Here is a 21209-nt window from a genome sequence, read left to right as displayed (position 1 = left end):
AACTATATACAAACAGTCAAGCATAAAGAGGAAGGCAACTCCCAAACACAGTTTGGCGAGATAGATTCCCACAAAGGAATTGCTAATTATCATTTAAGACAATGACCTTCTCAACTCAATTAACTTGATATACTAGGTTACAGAATATGGAGAACCAAAAAGAGATTTTTTTTCATCCTTCGAAATTAAGACCTTAGATTGTGTCATGCTTCTAATCCTCATCTTAATGTATGTTAAGTTCTTCAGTGATGAAAAAGGGAAGGTAAGAGAAAACTTATCTTAAAATTACAAACATTACAAATTTTCAACACCTTGGTTAAGTTGACAATTTATGACGACCAAGGAGTTAATTTAGGTCCAATGAACACTAAGTTTGCTTGAGGACAAGCAAATTTTGGGGAGGGTGGATTGTAATGCCCCTGCCATGAAAAAAATAAAAATAAGATTGTACATGCACAACATTGTCTTAAGACATAATAATAATCTAACATTCAAACCGGCAACCTTCAAAAGGACTAATAACTCATTCCCTTGGTCGGCAAACTCTAAGTTTTAACAAAATTAGTAAACAAAACCATTTCTAAAGCCACAATAGATAGGCACTAATCCCTCATGATTCACATAGCAAGAGTATCACCGATTATTGCAAAAGAATCAAGTGAATGGCAATGATAGAAAGTCAAAAGGTATTGGTTATTATCGTAAACACAAATCAATAAATCATAAGCAATAGAGATTTATTAATGGAAAGGCAACAAATGATTTACACGAGACGCCTCTTTTTGGGAAGGGGTATCCTTAGCAAAGGTCATGACTATCCATCCCTTCTTGAGGGTATATATATGGCAGACCACCAATTGCATCAAGGGGGGGAATAGGAATAAGTATTATATCTGATGTAAGCCAGTCAAGACAAATATAAGTGTTTAATCATCATCGAAAGATAAGAGAAAGTGAAAGGCTGAGATCGGTGAATGTCAGCGAATTGTATCTTGTTGCCAACGGTATGCTGAGCAATAATTGTTATACTATTAATGTTATGTATATACAATATCATTCTTGTTACTATTATCAGTATTTAAGATGGGATCGAGTGCTTCCAAAGAGGGGCAGTCTAAATCCAATCAATATGATGATTCCCAAGATAGGGTAAGGGAGACATTTCCACTTTTGTTCCCTATTGAGACTATTCTACTTTCGCGCAGCACTGCGATGAGCAATGTGGCCAGCGATATGAAGAAATAGAGTGCTATCGCTATTTCGCAGCGATCAAGAACTGGGTCCCACCTTTGGCTATGATACTGCAATGGGTTATTTGGCTAGTGGGACCAGTTCATTTTTATGGCGCAATCATGATCATCCACCTGCGCACAAAGAGGAAGATCGGGTGGTCCGATTTCAAACCTGAGATGATCGTTGGAATTCAAACAACTACCTCGTAGTGGTTGTCGACTTGATGGGTCAAAAATCAGTTTCTGACCCTATCAACTAACCAAATCAAATCCAATCTATCTCAACCACTTTCAGAGGATCGAGGGACAATCGCCATTACTCCACCATGACTCTGCAGATGCTTCTCTCAGGTCGCCCATGCTCATTTATTACAGATCGAAGACTTTTTGGGCCTCGCAGAGGACAATTCGACACTATTCTTGCAGAGATTCTCCCTTTTTTCAAGGATTGTTGTTCTTTCTCAGTTCTAGGTGATTTTTTCAAACACGCAACCATCAAATCAATCCATCTAATCTGATCCTTTCTTTTTTGTAACCTAACCCTAGTCGGTTAGGGTTTCCAAACCAGTGTTCTATCTGAGTTATGCCTGATCTATAAAGGCAAATTTGTAACATATTATACAGGTCCTCTCCCTATTTCTCTTATAGAAACTCATACTTTCTACAACTGTAAACTTTGTCTTGCCTTTATATCAATAAAATTGTCTATCTCGCCTCTTTTTAGTTCAAATATTTTGTGTAATGCATTTTACCTCTTTATCTGAATGCATTCTTTTATGATTCTTAGTTTATGTGATTGTGTTAACACCCCTATAGACGTTGTCTGTGAATTGATTTTAGTTCCTCTCTTCATCTTACAAGATTCTAACCTTTGCATGTTCTTAGGGAGCTGATTAGGATAGGAAATTGTGCATATCTTTGGGTACTTTTCATTGATGTCTTGTGCAATTATGGGCAGGGAGGCAACTTTCAATTCTAGGTGCATCACCTCTTTTCCCTTTTAGCATTCCTTCTCCCCTTTTCCCCTCGGATCATTAGAATAGGTTTTATAAGTGTTGGGTTGGTCCAACACCGCACCCTGATTGATAAGGAAATTGGCCTTCTTTGAAGACTCAACCTCACATGCACAAGGTCCCACACTTGGAGGTTGTTTCCATGTTTCACAAGGTTGTTGAGCACTAGTGTTCAACAAGGGTGCAAACTTTTGTGACAACAAGAACCTATTGTATTTTGGTCTCTAAGCGGTTTGGAAACATAGACATCCTCTTCTTCCTTAGAATTGAAGTAGTAACAAAGGTTGACATTTGCATTAAGAATTATGGATGATAAAATTAATTGTCTAGTATGATAGAATTAAGTATCTAGTATGGTAGATGAACAATTTACTTATTAATAATTGATATTTTAATTGAACTATGGAATATCACAGATTTGATTCATGATAAGATAGATTTGTCTCCTAATCAATTAAGTTTAAGTCATGAGTATATTGAAATAGATTAATTATGGTTAAAACAGGCCTAAATCTAGTAAGGGACATTATAGAACTTCAACCATCTCCTCAAGCTTCAACTTTGAGACAATACTACTTCCCACAATCACAAGATTGTCCCTTGAATCTAGCAACAAACATAACAAGGTAATGCACTAGTCCTATTTGTCCATCTTCATGTCAATTGATGCTAACTAGCTCATGACAATATTGAAGGCATTCAAATGCTTTGTCACAAAATCAATGTCACCCATTCTCAACCAATATAATTACTTCCAAAGAAAGAATCTATTAAAAATTCCCAACTTCATCTAGAGCTTCTTAACGATGTCTTCCCCTAACATATTTAGAAGCAATGAATCAGCAGGGCAAAGTCAAGCCAGGCTTCTTGATGGAAATTAATGTCATTGATGTCAAAGGGCAGAGTTAGATCCTGCACTATCATCAAGATATTGTTGAACAAAGGAGGCAATTTTAATTATATATAATTGCATTATTACAAGGTTATTTAAAGACAAGTTCCAACGTTGACCAGTTTCCTTATGAGTTGCAAAAGTCTTGTGGGAGATAGAAATAAACACACAGCATCATGACCAGCCTGTTTTGGAGATTTAAATGTCAAAATAAATAAATGTAATATGCTTCACAAGAGGTCCGACCTTCTTTGGTTTGGGCGCTCAATTATGGGGAAGAATTTTAAATTAAATAAAAAAGCTTTATTCCTGCCTTAGCCGACCTAGAAAGAAGAGGTGCATGGGTTGGTGAAGAAGTGCTTTTGTGGGTATAAATAAGAGATCATTTGAGGCCATTCAATTAAGCATTTTCATTGAATATCATTCCCATTCATAGCAGATCTTAAGCAGACACGGGAGCAGATCTTAAGCAGAGATAAGAGCAGACCTGAAGAGGACTTAAGTGCAATGCTTAAGGAGATTTTGTGAAGCAAAAATAGCAGATCCAAAGACGATTTGTAGCAGAATTATTTCAGACCTAAGAGCAGACTTTGAAAGACAATTATTGCACACCTAAGACCAGATTTTGAAGGTAAAGTATAGCAGACCTATGAACAGACTTTGGAGCACTTTTTGAAGAAGAAATATTGCAAGATCTTGAGCAGATTTTTAAGAGAGTTAAGGCAGATCTTGAAGATATTTAAAGCAGTCATTTAAGGCAGATTTGTAGCAGATGTAAGAAGACCTAATTCTTGTCTTTATAGGTTGGTAATTTATAGATTTGTAGCAGATGTAAGAAGAACTAAGAGCAGACTTTGAAAGGCAATTATTGCAGACCTAAGAGCAGATTTTAAAGGTAAAGTATTGTAGACCTATGAGCAGACTTTGAAGGTGAATTAATGTAGACATAAGAGCAATTTTTGAAGAAGAAATATTGCAAGACCTAGAGCAGAAATATTGCAGATTTGTTGACATATTTTGAGCAGATTTTTGAGAGAGTTAAGGCAGATTTTTAGCAGATGTATGAAGATCTAATTCTTATCTTTATAGGTTGGTGCCTCTCATTTAAAGAGATTGGTGTCTCTTGCTGAGTTAGTGCTCAGTTGTGGGGATTGGTGTCTCGAGTGGGTTGGTGCCTGCAAATCATCTAAAGAGGATTGGTTTCTCCTTGTCATACCCCTACCATGGAGACTTAGACAAACCAAATGCATCCTTACTAAATAAAATTTAAGCAACGAAACAAATATGATAGGGCCGACTCAGCCATTAGTAAGTAATAATGCTGGGCATCTAAAGCGATAGGGCCAACTCAAAATAAATGAATTTGCATTTAATTCTAAGTGGTCCAACCCCTTGATGTTGGCTGACCTCGAAGGAATAAAATAAAACAAAATTAAATTAAATCTATTAATAAGCAAGGCCAACCTCTTGTGAAAGATCGCCTCCCTTCAAGGAGAGGTGTGATGAGATATAAAAGGAAGATAAGACAAGGAAGTGGGGGGGAATGAAGAAAATAAATATTATACAGATTTATAGCAGACTTAAGGAGCAGACCTTAAGAACAGAAAATAGCAGAACTTATGAGTTCTTTGTACATAGCATGATGGACATTATCTGCTCATTAATGATTAATAATATGTTGTTGCTTATGACTGTTTAATACGTGACAAAATATAGGATGTTCTATATCATAAAGTGTGAAGTGTTGTCTTGTCGGAAGTTCCTTTCCCAAGCCTTCTCTTCCTCTCTCTTTCCCGGAACTCCGGAATCCCCAGGTTTCCAAGTTCCTAGTTCTTCTACCCCGGAACTCCGGAACCCCCAAGTTCCCAAGTTCCTTATTCCTCAAACCCAAAACTCTGGAACCCCAAGGTTTCCAAGTTCCTAGTTCTTCTACCCGGAACTCCGGAACCCCCAAGTTCCCAAGTTCCTAAGTCTTCAACCCCAGAACTCCGAAACATAGTTTTAAAACTCGCGGACTCATGAGTCCTTGGGAGCCGCGAGTCGACACGCCCAGGGCTCGCGAGGCGAGTCCCTGCGAAAGACTCTCGCGAGTCTTTTGCTTGGACTCACGAGTCTTTCACAGGGACTCGCGGGCCCAAAAAAATACGCCCGTAAAGGGTAAAAACCGAGTTTTTTTTTTATTTCTCACTTCATTTTGGTTTTTCTTTGGTTATAGCAGGTTAGAAGGGTTTGGAGGAGTAGAGGGAAGAAGAAAAAATCAGCAAGAGAGATCTAGGTAAGGATTTTCTCTCTCTCGTTTTTTTCATTTGAATCATTTCAATGTTTTGAAACTCAAAAAAATCTTGAAAAACAAGGGGATATGCTGCCAAATTTTTTCTATTTTCTTTCCTAAGTTATTTCCTCTTTTTTTTTCTTGTTTTTGAATGCTATTTTTCCCAAATGATTTATTGTCATTTTTTTTGTTGATTTTCTATAAAACCCTGCTGATTTTTTTTTTTCATGTTAAATCAGCAATGGCAAGTTCAACTCCAAGGGCAACCCCAAGGTCAAGAAGACAAAGCGATAAAGCATGGAAATATGGGATTGCAGGAAGCAAAAAGGGGGAGGTCACTTGCACCAAATGTACAAAATGGATGACTGGTGGAATCAATAGATTAAAATACCACCTTGCACAAATACCTAGATATGGTGTGGAGGCATGCCCCAAATCAACTCCTGAAATTATTAGAGAGATGAAGGCTATTCTTGCTGAGAATGATATGCATAAGGAAGAAAGGCAAAAAACAAGAGAAGTCATGGCAGCTGCAATGAATCCCACATTGTCCACTTCGGGTCCCATTAGTCACACTCGGGGTTGTCAGTCACTTTCATCTTTTGGTGACAATGAGAGTGAGGCTAGTGGCACTCCTGTTAGATCAGACCCTAATTTTTTTGTACCACGCAATGTTCCAGGTGCACAACCTTCACTTGAAGGTACAGGATGGAATAAAGAGAAGCATGAAAAAGCACGGATAGCAACTTCAAACTTTTGGTTTTACAATAATCTATCTTTCAATGCAGCAAACAATGTGTATTGGGAAGGTTTTGTTAATGCAGTAACAGTTGCGGGTAAGGGGTTTAAGGCCCCAACAGGTCATGACTTCAGTGGGCCATTGCTAGAGAAAGTTGTGCAAAATACACAAGGTGTGGTTGATGATCAGAAAAGGTATTGGAAGAGAAAAGGATGCAGCATTTTATCTGATGGATGGACAGATGGACGGAATAGGACTCTTCTCAACTTCTTGGTGGCTTCAAATGGTGCAATGGTATTCATAAAGTCTGTTGATGCCTCAAATGAAATAAAAAATGCAGAGACTTTGTGTAATCTGTTGGATGGTGTGGTTCAGGAAGTTGGAGTTGAGAATGTTGTCCAAATTATCACGGACAACGCAGCTGCATATTTATCTGCAGGTAGAATGCTTATGGAGAGGCATCCTTCGATTACATGGAGTCCTTGTGTTGCACATTGCTTGGACTTGGTGCTAGAGGACATTGGGAAGATTGGATGGGTGAAGAAGGTGGTTGAAGATGCAAGAAGTGTCACCAAATTCATCTACAGCCATACTTGGGTGCTTGCTTTGATGAGAAAACACACAAATGGCAAGGACCTTGTGCGACCTGGAGTGACATGATTTGCTAGCCACTTCATCACTTTGCAAAGCATTCTTAGTGCCATTCCTCATCTTAAGCAGATGTTTGTGTCAAATGCTTAGTTGGGGTCTGCATACTCCAAAAGACCTGAAGCAGAGAAGATTGTGAGCATTGTTTTTGATGAAGGGTTCAATAAAAGTGGAGAGGAGTTGACTGCGGTAAGTAACAAACACAAAAGTAAAGTTTATACAATCTTGTCTATTTGCTGATTTTATTTTTTAGGGGTTGATTTTGTACTAATTTAAAATTTGTTTTCATTTTTTTAGGTGACAAAACCTTTAGTAAGGGTTCTTCATATGGTGGATGGAGAGGGCATGCCAATGGGTTTCATTTATGAGGCCATGGATAGGGCCAAAGAGGCCATTTCACATTACTATTGTGGAAATACAAGAAAATGTGAAATCCTTTGGCGCATCATTGATCGTAGGTGGACAAACCAACTCCACCAACCGATACATGCCTTCGCCTACTTTTTGAACCCGAAATTCTACTTCTCTGATTCATTTAGGGCTGATGAGGAGGTCATGGCAGGTGTTATTACATGCATTGATAAGATGACACCTGATCCTGAGTTGATAGACAAGGATCTTGATGAGTTGGAGGTGAGATTTGACATTTGCAATTGCTCTATCTTTATTTATGAATTCGGAAATGTTCATTATTGAATTTGAGTTTGACACTTTGACTATCTATTTCTGAATTTGGAAATGTTCATTGTTCAAGATCTACAAAAGTGCAGAGGGGAGACTCTTCTCATCACAACTAGCAATTGATAGGAGAGGAAAACAACAACCAGGTAAAAAATTTAGTAACTTAGTTCAATAGTGCAAGAAAAAACCTACAAACTTGATTGTTACATTTTTTTCTCAATTCTAATATTTCTAAATGTTTTTTGTAGATTTATGGTGGGAGAATTATGGTGTTGGCACGCCTAATCTTCAAAAGATAGCTATCCGTGTTTTGTCTCAGCCATGCAGTGCTTCTGGGTGTGAACGAAATTGGAGTGTATTTGAGAGCATTCACATAAAGAAGAGAAATAGATTGTCACAAAAGCGGCTCAATGATCTAGTACTTGTTCGGTACAACCTTCGCCTTCGAGTTAGACAAGTGGAGGGTGTTTCACATGAGGCCATTGACTTGGATGAAATTGATCCATATGGTGATTGGACCATGAATGAACAAAATGATGGTGACGATGTCCTCCTTACCAAAGAAGAAATTGCAAAAATAGAGAGAGGAGCAGCACAAGATGCAGAAGGAGCAAAATTGGATGAAATGGAGGATGAAGATGAGGACGAAGATGAGGACGATGATGAGGACTTTGACTTTGAAGAAGAATCATCTCACCATTTACATACCACAACACCCACTGCTACTACTTCTAGCTCAAGGCCTGAAAAATTGAGCTATATTAGGAAAAATACAAAGAGAAAGATGTAGTCTTCTCTTTGGTTTGTTCATTCACATTGTTGTTTTTCACATTTGGAGTTGGACTTGGACATATCATTATATGTAATTTTGTGAACATTTATATACTTATGCTGCCATTATAGTATTATACATTTTAGAGTTAAAAGTTGAAACTTGAATATGCGGCCATGAATGATGAAATTTCAAATATTGCGTGTTTGTAGATCATATGACATGTGTAATGTTTCAATTATGGCACCTATGTTCTCTAAATGCATTAATTTCTTTATGTTTTTTTTGTAAAACTACGGTTTTGTTTTTTGCCGAATCTTTGCTGAGTCTTTCGTGAGTCTTTCACGAGTCTGAGTCCGAGTCCAAATTTTTGGTTTGCCGAGTCCGAGGCGAGTCCGAGATTTTCAACTATGCTCCAGAACCCCCAGGTTCCCAAGTTCCTAGTTCTCCAACCCCGGAACTCCGAAACCCCTAGGTTCCCAAGTTCCTAAGTTCTTTTACCCCGGAACTCCGGAACCCCCAGGTTCCTAAGTTCCTAGTTCTTCTACCCCGGAACTCCAGAACCCCAGGTTCCCAAGTTCCTAAGTCTTCACCCTCGAAACTCTGGAACCCTCAAGTTCCCAAGTTCCTAAGTCTTCCCAACTTCGGTGACCCAGGTCTCTGAAGTCTTCCAAACTCCTTCTGGCTGGCGACACTTCCGGATGGCGTGATCAACACTCAAGGCTTTAAATGCTCCGACAGTTTTGGTGACTGATGCACTTTCATTTGTGGAGCCACAGGGGTGCATTTAATGTTTTTGGCAAGATTTCCATCAAGGAAGGTACGGGGCCATGCTTGTTGTGGTGACTTATGTCATGTCTGCATACTCTGACTTTGTAAGGTCAGTCAATCCACCCTTCTCAGGGTTGCCTTTTGTGGGTATGGCTAGGTTGCTTGCATGTACAGAAGTCAAGTGCATGCACTTCCAGACTGACATACAGGGGTCATGATCACTCTTGTAACCATTTTTTCTATATTAAGGTTGTTAAGCCTCATTGTAAAGGGTTCTCTCCCTATTGCCTTGAGCTTTCCTATGCTCTTTCTCTTCTCTTGAAGATTTGTAATTATTTTTGCATTTCTGCAACTGTAAGTTTGGCCTTTGGCCTTTGAATGAATTGAAATTACATTCTTGCCTTCCTTCAACTTATGCATATTGTGTATGTTTCCTTACCTTCATCATAAGTGTATGTTTTGTGGATCTTCTATACATATATGTTGTGTTAACTTGTTTTTTCTGAGTGTGACTTGTGGGAATCCTTCTCCCCTCTTGACTCTTAGCAAATTCTAACCTCCATACATGCGTTTGGGTCACTCATACAACTGAAGTTTGTGCATCTCTTGGGTATTTCAGTTGATTCCTCATGCCATTTCGGGTGGGGAGAGGAACAATCTCTTATTTTGGTGCATCACCTCCTTTCATTTTTAGCATTTCTCTCTTCCCTTTTCCTCTGTAAGTTGTTAGGGTAGTTTAGAAGTAAGAGTTGAGGTGTTGAGTTGGTTCAATACCTACACGTGGATTGAGAAGGAAGCCGGCCTTCTCCGGAGATTCAACCCCTTGCGCAAGGTCCCACACTTCGGGATTGTTTCCATGTTTCACAAGGTTGTTGAGTTGATAGCTCAGCAAGGGTGTGAGGTTTTGTGATAACAGGTATTCGTAAAGGACACCTCATATGGATGGCACAAGCCACATGAGGCCAAGAGGAATGGTATATCCACTCTTGGGCCTAGGGTAGAGGATCTCTGGGATATCTATTAAGTCACCTTCTCTTAGCTCTCCTATGGTTGAGCTTCCTCAAACATATTTAAGATATCTTATGATAAATTGATATTTCTGGTATATGTTGTAATAATGCCTAATTAAGATCTATTTTATGAATTATTGTTGTAAATGGTGTCTAACCTGTTTTCTAGGGTCTCGATCAAGTGAAAGATATCTCTAACCTTGCTCTTGCTCATTTGGAAAATGTGATTTAGGACTAAATTAGAGCATTCACAAATAGGGGACATTACAAATGGTATTGGATCATGATCCTACCAGCATGCAGGATAGAGATGAATCAATGAATGCACCCACCTATACGTGTATTTGCGTGTATACTTCGTGTCTACTTATATCTATGGGTATGCTCCACGTCTTTATGTGTATGCTTCGTGTTTGGATCATACCTGATGTGTTTCCAGCATGTGTTCTATTGTCGATTGATCTAGAATATGAGAATAATGAGGGTGAACCAAAAGATGTGAATTTGTTTAAAAAAGAACATTGCATTTAAGGTCATAGATGTGCTCATCTTAATAAATAAGTTCTTGCTTTAATGATAAAAGATATCTATCATATTATGCAAACATTGGGACAACCTAATCAAAGCTAATTGTATCACAAGAAGGATCTGAAAATTACATATCTTCAAGGGTTAGTTAGGGATCCTTGCGTTAAAAAGATTTGGTTAAAATTGTTATTGCTTGAGGACAAGCAAATTTAGGAAGGGAGGACTGTCAAGCCCCTACTATAGAGACTTAGACAAACCAACTGCATCTTTAATAAATAGAATTTAAGCAATAAAACAAATATGATAGGGCCAACTTAGGCATTAGTAAGTAATAATGTTGGGTGTCTAAAGTGATAGGGCTGACTCAAAATAATTGAATTTGCATTTAATTCTAAGTGGACCGACCCCTTGATGCTGGCCGACCTGGAAGGAATAAAATAAAACAAAATTAAATTAAATCTATTAATAAGCAAGGCCGATCTCTTGTGAAAGATCGCCTCCCTTCAAGAAGAGGTACAATGAGATATAAAAGGAAGATAAGACAAGGAAGTGGGAAGGAATGAAGAAAATAAATACCATGCAGATTTAGAGTAGACCTTAAGAACAGATAATAGCAGAACTTATGAGTTCTTTGTACATAGCATGATGGATATTATCTGTTCATCAATGATCAATAATATGCTATTGCTTATGAATGTTTAATACGTGACAAAATATAAGATGTTCTATATATATTATGCTTTCCAACCATGGTAGGGGAAATGAGGGATTACAAGGAGGGGAACGGCAATGGAGTACTCTTCCAAGTACGCCACCTCATGGTGGTGACCGAACGGTCCCATGAGGCCAAGGGGGTACAAGGGGTATTGCCTTTGGGCCTAGAAGAGATGACCTTCCCGGGCACCCTATTGTGAATACGCCTCATCCCTCTATCATGGTGAATTAATACACCAAGAAGTCCAAAAATAGGAAGTGGGGGATGGATGGCAAGATGAAGGGGGAATGGGTATAGGACACCTCACTAGGTACACCACCTCATTTAGATAAATTGATATTTCTGCCATATGCTGTAATGATGCCTAATTAAGAAGATTTGTTTTATGAATTATTGTTGTAAATGGTGTCTAACCTGTTTTCCATGGTCTCAATCAGGTGAAAGATATCTCTAACCCTGCTCTTGCTCATTTGGCAATTGTGATTTAGGGCTAAATTAGGGCATTCACAAATAGGGGGCATTACACTCCTGTGGGTTGGTGCCTACAAAGATTGTAAGAAGTTTTTAGTATAAGCAATACTTTGTCGTGGTTTTCTCCCTCATGGGTTTCCACATAAATTGTGTGTTCTTATGTTCTTGACTGTGTGATCTTGCATTTATGCTACTTCTGTACATGATTAAGTTTTGAAGTATTGCATTTGTGACTAATCAAGTTTTGAAAAGTAAAAGGTCGTTATACTGATTCACCGCCCCAGCCCCCCCCCCCCCACAGTATAATTGAGTGCTCTTCCCCGTATTCTTATCAATTATTGAACAATCTAAAAACATGTCAAAGAGTTTCTATCATACAACCACATCCCACAGATCTCTATCCACCAATAGGTACTCCATCTTGACCTTGCAAAGATCAAAGGTTGGGCCATTGAATTTTTCAATCTCCAATTAACGTGCCTGCCATTTCTCCTCTGCAAAGTTCTCCCTCAAACAAAGATTTTCAAAAGGCCAAGATGCCTCTTCACGACAAATCTAAAACAAGCTTGTCTTTATTGTCTAATGTAGGAATATTAGATTTTTGATAATCTGCCAAGGAGAGCATCATTGAATAGAAACATATCCACAATGCAAGAAAAACACAAATGAAGCAACAATTAACACTACAAACTTTAGATTTACATTGGTAAACCCTTTAACAAAAATACCAGCAAGAATAGCACCGCTTTGATATATTATCAATAGAAAGAAGACGCTTACAGTATAAAAAGAAGATTTAGATGTGTTAAAACAAGAGTCTTCACCCACTAATAAACCCAACAACATAACCTTGAAAGAACCTCTTTTCAATGCACCTGTGAGTTGCTCTTCAACTTCTGATCAATCTAGCAGCATAACCTTGCTCTAGAAACTTGTCACAAAATCATATTGAACTCTAACCCAACCATCCAACTATAACCCAAGCATCTAATATATAGGAAATGGCAATACAAGAGACCATGAGTGGTTTAGGGACCCAAATTGAGCACCAACTCCAACAGCCTCGTTGAATGACTTGCAACTGCCAAGTCAAAGATTGCATCCACCAAATTTGTATAATTTGAAGCATATATTTCACTTACAAGATGCTCTTCCACCTAGCTATTATTTGTTTATCAAAGATTCATTTTCCAAGTCCATTTGTAACTTACATTATCAATGCTCTTACAATGAACTCTTGCCTCATAAAATGCTCTTATACACATCATAACATACAATCCAAGTGGCATAAGAGAATCTCATATATTCCTCATAGGTAGCATCCTATTCAAGAGGGTCCAATATATACGATAATATTAAAATATTATTATTCCTAGCTAATTTTCCAGTGTTACAATAATGTTCAAACATTATACATGGATTTGTAAGGTGCACAACAGACCTTGCCAAATAGGAAAAGCATGTTTTGTGAATAACAGATTCACTGGTAAAAATATCTTAGTTCATATTAACTGGTAAAAATTACAATTTATAGAAATACAAAACACTATAGAAATTAATGATATTACCTACCTTTATCTACCTAATACTGTAGATGCATTAATGAAATCTAACAACCTAAGTTGACCATTAACAATATAAGAAATTATTATTCTAACACCCTCCTTTAATGGTCAATCTATCAAAAACACCAAGTTGCCCCCTGAATTTTACAAATTTATCCGAACTCAGAGACTTGGTGAGAATATCCGCAGTTTGATCTGTTGTCGGAACATACTGCAACTAAACTGATCCGTCTTCTACCAGCTTGCGGATGTAGTGACAATGAAGTTCGACATGCTTGGTACGTTCATGGAAGACTGGATTTTTGGCCAGTTTGAGCACCCCTTGATTATCGGTATACAAGGGAGAAGGACCTGTCTGTGGCATCTGCATGTCAGAGAGCATCCTTCGGAGCCAAACTGCCTCACATGCGGCCTTGACTATTCCCCGGTATTCGGCTTCGGTCGAGGAAAGAGCCACGGCCTATTGCTTCTTGCTGCTCCAAGTGACAGCACCAGTACCCAAACTGAATACGTACCCAGAAGTGAATTTTCTGTCATCCACCAATCCTACCCAATCTGAATCAGTATAACCAATCAGCTTTGGATCGTTGCACCTGGTATACAGAATGCCATAGTCTGAAGTGCCTTTCACATATCATAACACTCGCTTCGCTGCAATCCAATGATCAGCTTTTGGAGTTGTCATGAAGCAAGAGATGTAGCTGACCGCGAAACTGATGTCAAGTCTAGTGGCAGTGAGATAGATGAGGTTGCATACTAGCTATCTGAATTTTGCTTCATCTACTACAAGTGAATCAGACATGGCTGATAACTTCAGCCCTTTCTCCATAGGTGTGGAAGCAGGTTTACAATCCTGCATTCGAAACTTATCCAGCAAACTGCGAGCATACTTGGACTATGAAATAAAGATACTGTCATCAGTCTGCCACACTTCAACACCTAAGCAATAATGGAGGAGCCCCAAATCTATCATGTCAAAAGCTTGGAACAAGTCCTGTTTGATTGCAGCAATCAAATGTGCTGAATTTCCAGTAATGATCAAGTCATCCACGTAGACAACAAGAAAAAGGATCTCATCACCGGAAAGTTTGACATACAGATTAGTGTCAGAGGGACTGCGCTGAAAACCATGTTCAACCAAATACTGATCAATCTTGAAGTACCAAGCCCGAGGAGCTTGCTTCAAGCCATAGAGGGCTTTTACCAATCTGCAAACCTGATGTTCCTTACCACGAACCTTGAAGCTAGGAGGTTGAGTCATATAAACTTCTTCATGCAACTCACCATTGAGGAATGCACTCTTAACGTCCATCTGGTGAAGTTTCCATCCAAACTAAGCTGCAATGGCAAGAAGAAGACGAATGGTACTCATCTTGGCAGTAGGAGCAAAGTCTCCTCGTAGTCAATGCCCTCCCGCTATGTAAAGCCCCGAGCAACCGATCTGACCTTGTACTTATCTAAAGTACCATTTGCATGATACTTGACTTTGTAAACCCATTTACAACTGATAGGTTTCTTCCCAGGAGGCAAATCAGAAAGAACCCAAGTGTTATTCTTCAAAAGACTATGGTATTCTGTCTCCATAGCCTTTTCCCACCTAGGAATGCCTTTAGCCTCGGAATACATTTGGGGCTCATGGATGTTGTGAATGTTGGCCATAAGTGCAAAGTTGACTGTATTTTGTTGCTTTCTCTTTCTGCGAGCGGATCTGCCCTCAATAAGCTTATCATCATGAACATCTTTGATAGTCTTGGCCCACCATTTAGGTCGGAGAGTAGAAGTACCAACATATGGCATTGGAGGAATAACATCCCCTGGAGTTTCCGGAACAAAGTCATCTGGATGCAAATCCTGTGAAAAATTAGGTGGTGCTAGATCGGTAGATTCCTCATCTTCAGACTCAGAATGCTCTCAAGCCCTCCCATCATGGGAACCAAGCGGAAGACAAACACCAACATCAGGAGTCTACATAGACAGAGTCGCAGGACTAGGAATAGAAGGAGGCACGAATGGACCGTTAGTCTCATCAACAACAACATCACGACTGAAAATGAGATGTTCTGTCTCCACATCAATCAACATGTAGGCCTTGTGGTTGTCGTTGTAACCAATAAACATAAGTGTTTGGCTCTTTGAATCCAGTTTAGCACGTTTGGCATCTGGAATCCATACATGAGCGGTAGAACCGAAGACTTTCAAATGGCCCACTTTAGGCTTGCGTCCTGAACAGGCTTCTTCAAGAGTCATCTTCTTGACGGCATGTGTAGGTGACCGATTCAGAAGGTAGACTGCAGTGTAAACTGCTTCAGCCCAGTATTTTTTAGGAACATTGCGATGCTCTATCATAGAACGAGTCATTTCAGTGATGGTGCAATTCCTACATTCAACGACACTATTCTGCTAAGGGGTGTAAGGTGTGGTGAGTTGGCGTTTAATGCCATGTGTAGCACAAAATGTAGAGAAGTCATTGGAACAAAACTCCCCCCCATTATCTGACCTTAGGGTGACAATCTGAGAACTGGATTCTTTCTCAACTAAGGCCTTAAACTGCTGAAATGTACTGAACACATCTGATTTATTTTTCAAAAAATACACCCACATTTTACGACTGAAATTGTCAACAAATAACAAGAAGTACCTACAACCAGTAACAGGTGGAGTGTTCATTGGCCCACATACATCAGCGTGAACCAATTGAAGGACCTTGGAGGCTCACCAAGAATCACCATCCAAGAATGGTGTCCGATGCTACTTCCCAACCTGACAGGCTGCACAAACTCCATGATTTTGAGGTTGGATCTCAAGTAGACCAGCAACCAAACCCTCCCAATATAACTGAGAGAGATAGTGCACGTTTAAGTGCACTAACGTTGATGCCAAAGTGTTTTGATGGATGTACTCCTAGCAAACAGAGCATGCTCTTGAGAATCACCGGAATCAGCAAGTCTATACAAACCATGATCTTCAAGTCCCATAGCGATGGTAGTACGGGCCTCCCTATCAACAATGTTGCAAATGGAAGAACTGAAGACAACATCTAATTGAGGAGAATGCCTCATTATCTGCCTGACAGAGAGGAGATTATGTTCCATGCCTGGAACATAGTAGACATCAAGGAAAATTAAAATTCTACCTACTAAGTGAATCTGGACAATGCCCTTACCAGCAACTGTGTACTCTTCTCCTCCTCCAAAGATTATTAAATCTAAGAATGGTTCAAATTTCGGGAACCAATCCCGACGATGAGTAAAATGCCGCGAAGCCCCTGAATCAATATACCAAGCAGAAGAGTGGACTGGATCTGCTGTACTCTTGGCCATAAAAGCATAAAATGTAGATTCTTTCTACTCGGAGTGCTTTGCAACATTTGCCTTCTGTTGAGACCCTCCCTACTTTTGTTCAGAAGCCAAACGAATTCGACACTCGGCCTTCATGTGACCAAACTTATATTGTACTGAACGTTCTTCTTCTTCTTGCTGTCTTGAGAAGAACCAGAGCCTTTCGGCTGAGAAGATTGAGCCTTCCCTTTGTTCTTAGCAGAAGATTTGGCAGAGAACGCTTGCTCGGTGGAGGGAGAACTGGTACTGCTGGCACCATCAATCTTGTTGTAAAAGCTTGTTACAAAGATCGAAAAACTTCAAATCAACATCAGTGGAAGTGATATTGAGTGTTTCGATGAAATGCTCATATGAACATGGGAGACTCTTCAGAGTAATGACCACCATATCTTCTTCCTCCATTTTTCGACCAATAGCTTCCAGCTAGTCGCGAATATCCTTGATCTTTGTCAGATGCTCCGGAAGAGATGTTTTCTCATCCATCATGATCGTGAAGAGCATATTCTTAAGAAAGAACACTCTGCTCTTGTCAGAGGTTTCATGAAGACTCTTCAAATGATCCCATATCTCCTTAGTTGTTTTGTCGGACAGTACTTGAGGTAACTGCTCATCGGTGACAGAGAGTTTAATGAGCATGACAGCTTCGCGGTTGCGCTCATTCCATTTGTCCTGATCTTTTCCGATAGTGTCTGGACGTTGAGACATGCCTAGAACAACGGCATCAAGACATAGGTACTCAAAACTTGTCAGCATGCGTTGCTTCCAAGTGTTGTAGTTGTGGTCGTTGAAATTCTAGCTGCTTTCGAGGATTATATTCGTCAAAGATTACCATCACATACCCTAAGGTCGAACTGGTGAAGGCACGAATGCACGAAAACCAAAAGATGGAAACAAAAGGTTTTTAGAAATTCTACAAGTCGAATTTTTAGACAAGAACTGAAACCCTAGCATGGTTTTCGAGGCAAAAATTTCTGAAAGACCCAAAAAAATTTGAAAGCAACCCAATTGAGATTTCAAAAAACCCACCAAGAATCTGCAATCAGAATAAAATTTCGCCTTGAAACAGAGGGTCAAAACCTTAGGCGAATGTGCAGAAACCCTAAAAAAGTCTGCAGACCCAGAAAATTCTGACAACCCAGAAGAGATCGCAAAAAACCCACCAAGAATTTGTGGTTTGAATTTGGAACCAACCCAAAAAACAACAGATTTTGAAAAAAAACTTAGTCGGTTGTCCAAATCGCGGGTTTGATGCAATAAAAAAAAAACGCACCAAAAAACGTCGCCATAAAAAACGGAATCGCGTGGGAAAAATCACACGATTATTGCAGAAGACAAAGCCAAAAATTCGTGGGCCAAGGAAAAAAACATAGGTCACGCAAAAAAATATCGCGCAATATTTGCAGGTCGTCATAGAGGACAAAAAACATGAAATAAAAAGTTCGCTGTCTACAGACACCCAAAACATAGAAATATTCTACCGCACGATTTTACAATTAAAATCGCGTCGTAAAAATGTGTCGCCACAGGAAAAATACCAGAAGTCACGCACTAAAAAATCACAGAAAACGCAAGCAAAGAAACCCCTTTCACAGGCCCGCGATTTTTCTTGAACAAAAAACCCTCGTTTTTTTTTTAAAAACAAGTCCGCGATTTTTAGGGTTAGACAGACGCAAAAACCCTAGGCCACGAATTTTGCAGACACAGAAAACAAACGCAGGTAGGGAAAAAATCCAAAACAGACACACGAAAAGACAAACAAAGCCTAGAAACCCTAGACGGCTCTAATACCATGTGAATAACAGATTCACTGGTAAGAATATCTTAGTTCATATTAACTGGTAAAGATTACAATTTATAGAAATACAAAACACTGTAGAAATTAATGATATTACCTACCTCTATCTCCCTAATACTGTAGATACATTAATGAAATATAACAATCAAAGTTGACCATTAACAATATAAGAAATTATTATTCTAACATGTTTGGTTTTATAAAATAAACAAACCAGGGTAATCCTCACCCTATGAGTAGATTTGCAATTTGTGGAAGTTGTGATTTGCAAACCTTCTCCTTTCACAGTCCCTTATAATAGCCCTTCTTTGTCCAACAATCATCGATGTTCTTATTTTAACAAATGAGTGAATGTTTAACTCGATATTCAAAGAACAAGTAACATGTTAAACCCTGCATCCTTTGTTGGTAAGATGGGCAAGGGATATTTTACCAAGCTGGTATTAAAAGAAAGCTTTTCATAATAGACTCTGGAGTTATACTTTAGGATTTCAAGATGGAATGCAGTTGTTTATGCCCCAATGTTTATCTTCAACAACAGGTAATGGTGTCTAGAAACAGGTTTTTGAGATAAACTCTAAAATTTCAAGCTGTTGTAGTTTACCATGCACTATGTGGGCTAATCTTGTGTTAGACATTAAACATTGCAGAGTTTATAGATTTATCAATAATAAAAAAAACACACGTGGTTCTAAATAGATACACATAACACAATGATAAATGGATAAAGAATTTGCATACACTATTAGTATTGCCATCAAAGGAATCACTACATCATGGACATTCTTAAGATGGGGCACCAAAGTACGCTAATTCTACATCAAACAACCCATTTGTGAAAATATAACTTACACATTCAAACAGTTGTCGATGTAATCAAGCTACAAAGTAACTGGTAATTCTAATACAACAATTTCTTTTTATTTATGCTTGTAAGGTTTGGGGCTTAAATGCTGATCCAAGCTTATTATGACACCTGAATTCAAATTTCACCCAGTTACAGGAAGAATCACCTCAGCCCTGAAAATAGTTAAACTAAATAATCTCATTCTTGTGTCCCTGGCAAGTTTGTTTTTCCTAGCTGTTGTGTATAAGAATGAAAATCATTCCACCTTATTGCATATCTAACATTAGGAGAGACATTTTAAAAGTATGTTGCAATATGGCCGTCACCTTTGTCCATTAAAACTCAAAGACTGCCTCTCAAAACATCTGAAACCATCAATTAAGGAACTAATATAGGAAAGAGTGTCTAGAAACAAGAAATCGAAACCAACTAAAGAGTTCTGAGCTGCTATAGCTTTAAAATGTTGAACTTTGAACTGCAAACAAAGTTAATGATAGAAGTAAATGAAAGTCATAAGTCAACTCAGAGACACTGACAACACTGTTTTCTCTATTTTGACACGAATGTGTGCAATTGTCTAACCCTTATATGAAGCACTTATTGCAAAGATGGGCTAGGTTCAAAATCTAGCAGGCATGTCCTTATATTATGTGATCTCCACGTTGATGTAGCTAGGTGGGCGTAAAAGAAGAGTTGGCTTTTAATGAATCCTTGATTGGGTGGCAGTATGATGAGTTGGCAGGCTTCTCAACTTATGTGAAAAAAATTGATATAAGTGTATACTAAAATTAGTATACTAGTTCTAGAAGGAAATTTTTTGTTACAATAGATATTTCCTTAAAAACAAGAAAACCCGCTTTAATCAAGGAAAGCAGCTTTGTTGAAGAAAGAGGATAATGATGAAACTGCAGAGCAGACCACAAAAAGATAATGTTTCTATGGTGAATGTATTGAGAGTAACTAATAAGTTCTGCCATATAAGAAAGAGATTGAGATTGTAATTCAAAGTATGGATAGAAGTTGGGGTGTCACATCAATATTGCATCTAGAGATATTTGCGTATGTGTGTTTATTTTGTTTGGTTTACTTTATTATGCATGATCAGTTTTGAAGTCCTGGGAATTCTTTGCCTCATATGCCGTAGCATGAAGAGCGCTGCAATATGAAATGAGAAGGCAGACTGCTCTAAAATGAGTACGGGTCAATTTACCTAGGTGAAAAACACAAACCTACCCAATTAATAAATGTGGATGTTTGATCATACACTATCCAAGAATTGAATTGGCTAAAATATTTTGCGTACCATGAAAAATAAGAAAAATTACATGCCTGCTGTTTTGATTGAGTCCCGTCTCTGTCCAGGCGATCCAGACTCTTCTGCCATATGTGACATGATTTCCTCTCGATGCCTCTTTCACAAAATACCTAGCAAAAAACTCTTTCGCGATATACCCACTTAAAGAATGCACTTCCCCCGGAAAGGACCTCGCTGAAATTCCTTCGCAGCGCTTAGAGTAAAAGAGAACAGCAAAATACCTTCATTTTTAAAAATCGCTCGTTTGATTAACTCGTTCCATTAACGGAGTAGGATTTCAGGCTTGATGTTCCTTTGATTTGTTCGCTTGTTTTTTATCCCTAAAACTGAAAGAACCCGATTTTTTAAATCATCTCTTAATGAGCGAGTTTGGGTAGACATCGCTGTAACTCTGAAATGGTTGCTTAATAAGCTTAATTTTCGAAGTGTATCATTTAAATTATTATTAATAATAAATAAAATCATAATTATCACAAATTAGTATATATATGTACAAAGATGTAATCCATAAATGTTTATTAGTATTTGTCGTTAGGCTAAGTAGTAAATTTTGTTAGATTTGTGATGGATTTGTTATAAAAGTTAGATAGGTGTTTTGAAATTGA

The 21209-nt window shown here is 38.5% G+C and overlaps 1 protein-coding gene across 2 annotated transcripts in view; it reads right to left on the bottom strand.

The window, feature by feature from the left end:
- LOC131064377 (importin subunit alpha-9) overlaps positions 1-20987 on the bottom strand; it is a 198909-nt gene extending 177922 nt beyond the window's left edge. The window contains exon 1 of one of the 2 annotated variants that reach the window (XM_057998494.2): positions 20619-20987. In XM_057998494.2, coding sequence (XP_057854477.1) covers positions 20619-20682 — 64 coding nt within the window. In that variant the 5' untranslated portion in view covers positions 20683-20987. The remainder of the gene's footprint in view (positions 1-20618) is intronic. The other variant, XM_057998493.2, reaches the window with a different exon arrangement.
- Positions 20988-21209: the final 222 nt, after the last annotated feature.

The sequence above is a fragment of the Cryptomeria japonica genome, chromosome 7 (genome assembly GCF_030272615.1).
Source record: "Cryptomeria japonica chromosome 7, Sugi_1.0, whole genome shotgun sequence".
Classification (NCBI taxonomy): Eukaryota; Viridiplantae; Streptophyta; class Pinopsida; order Cupressales; family Cupressaceae; genus Cryptomeria; species Cryptomeria japonica.
This window is presented reverse-complemented; position numbering and strand designations above follow the sequence as displayed.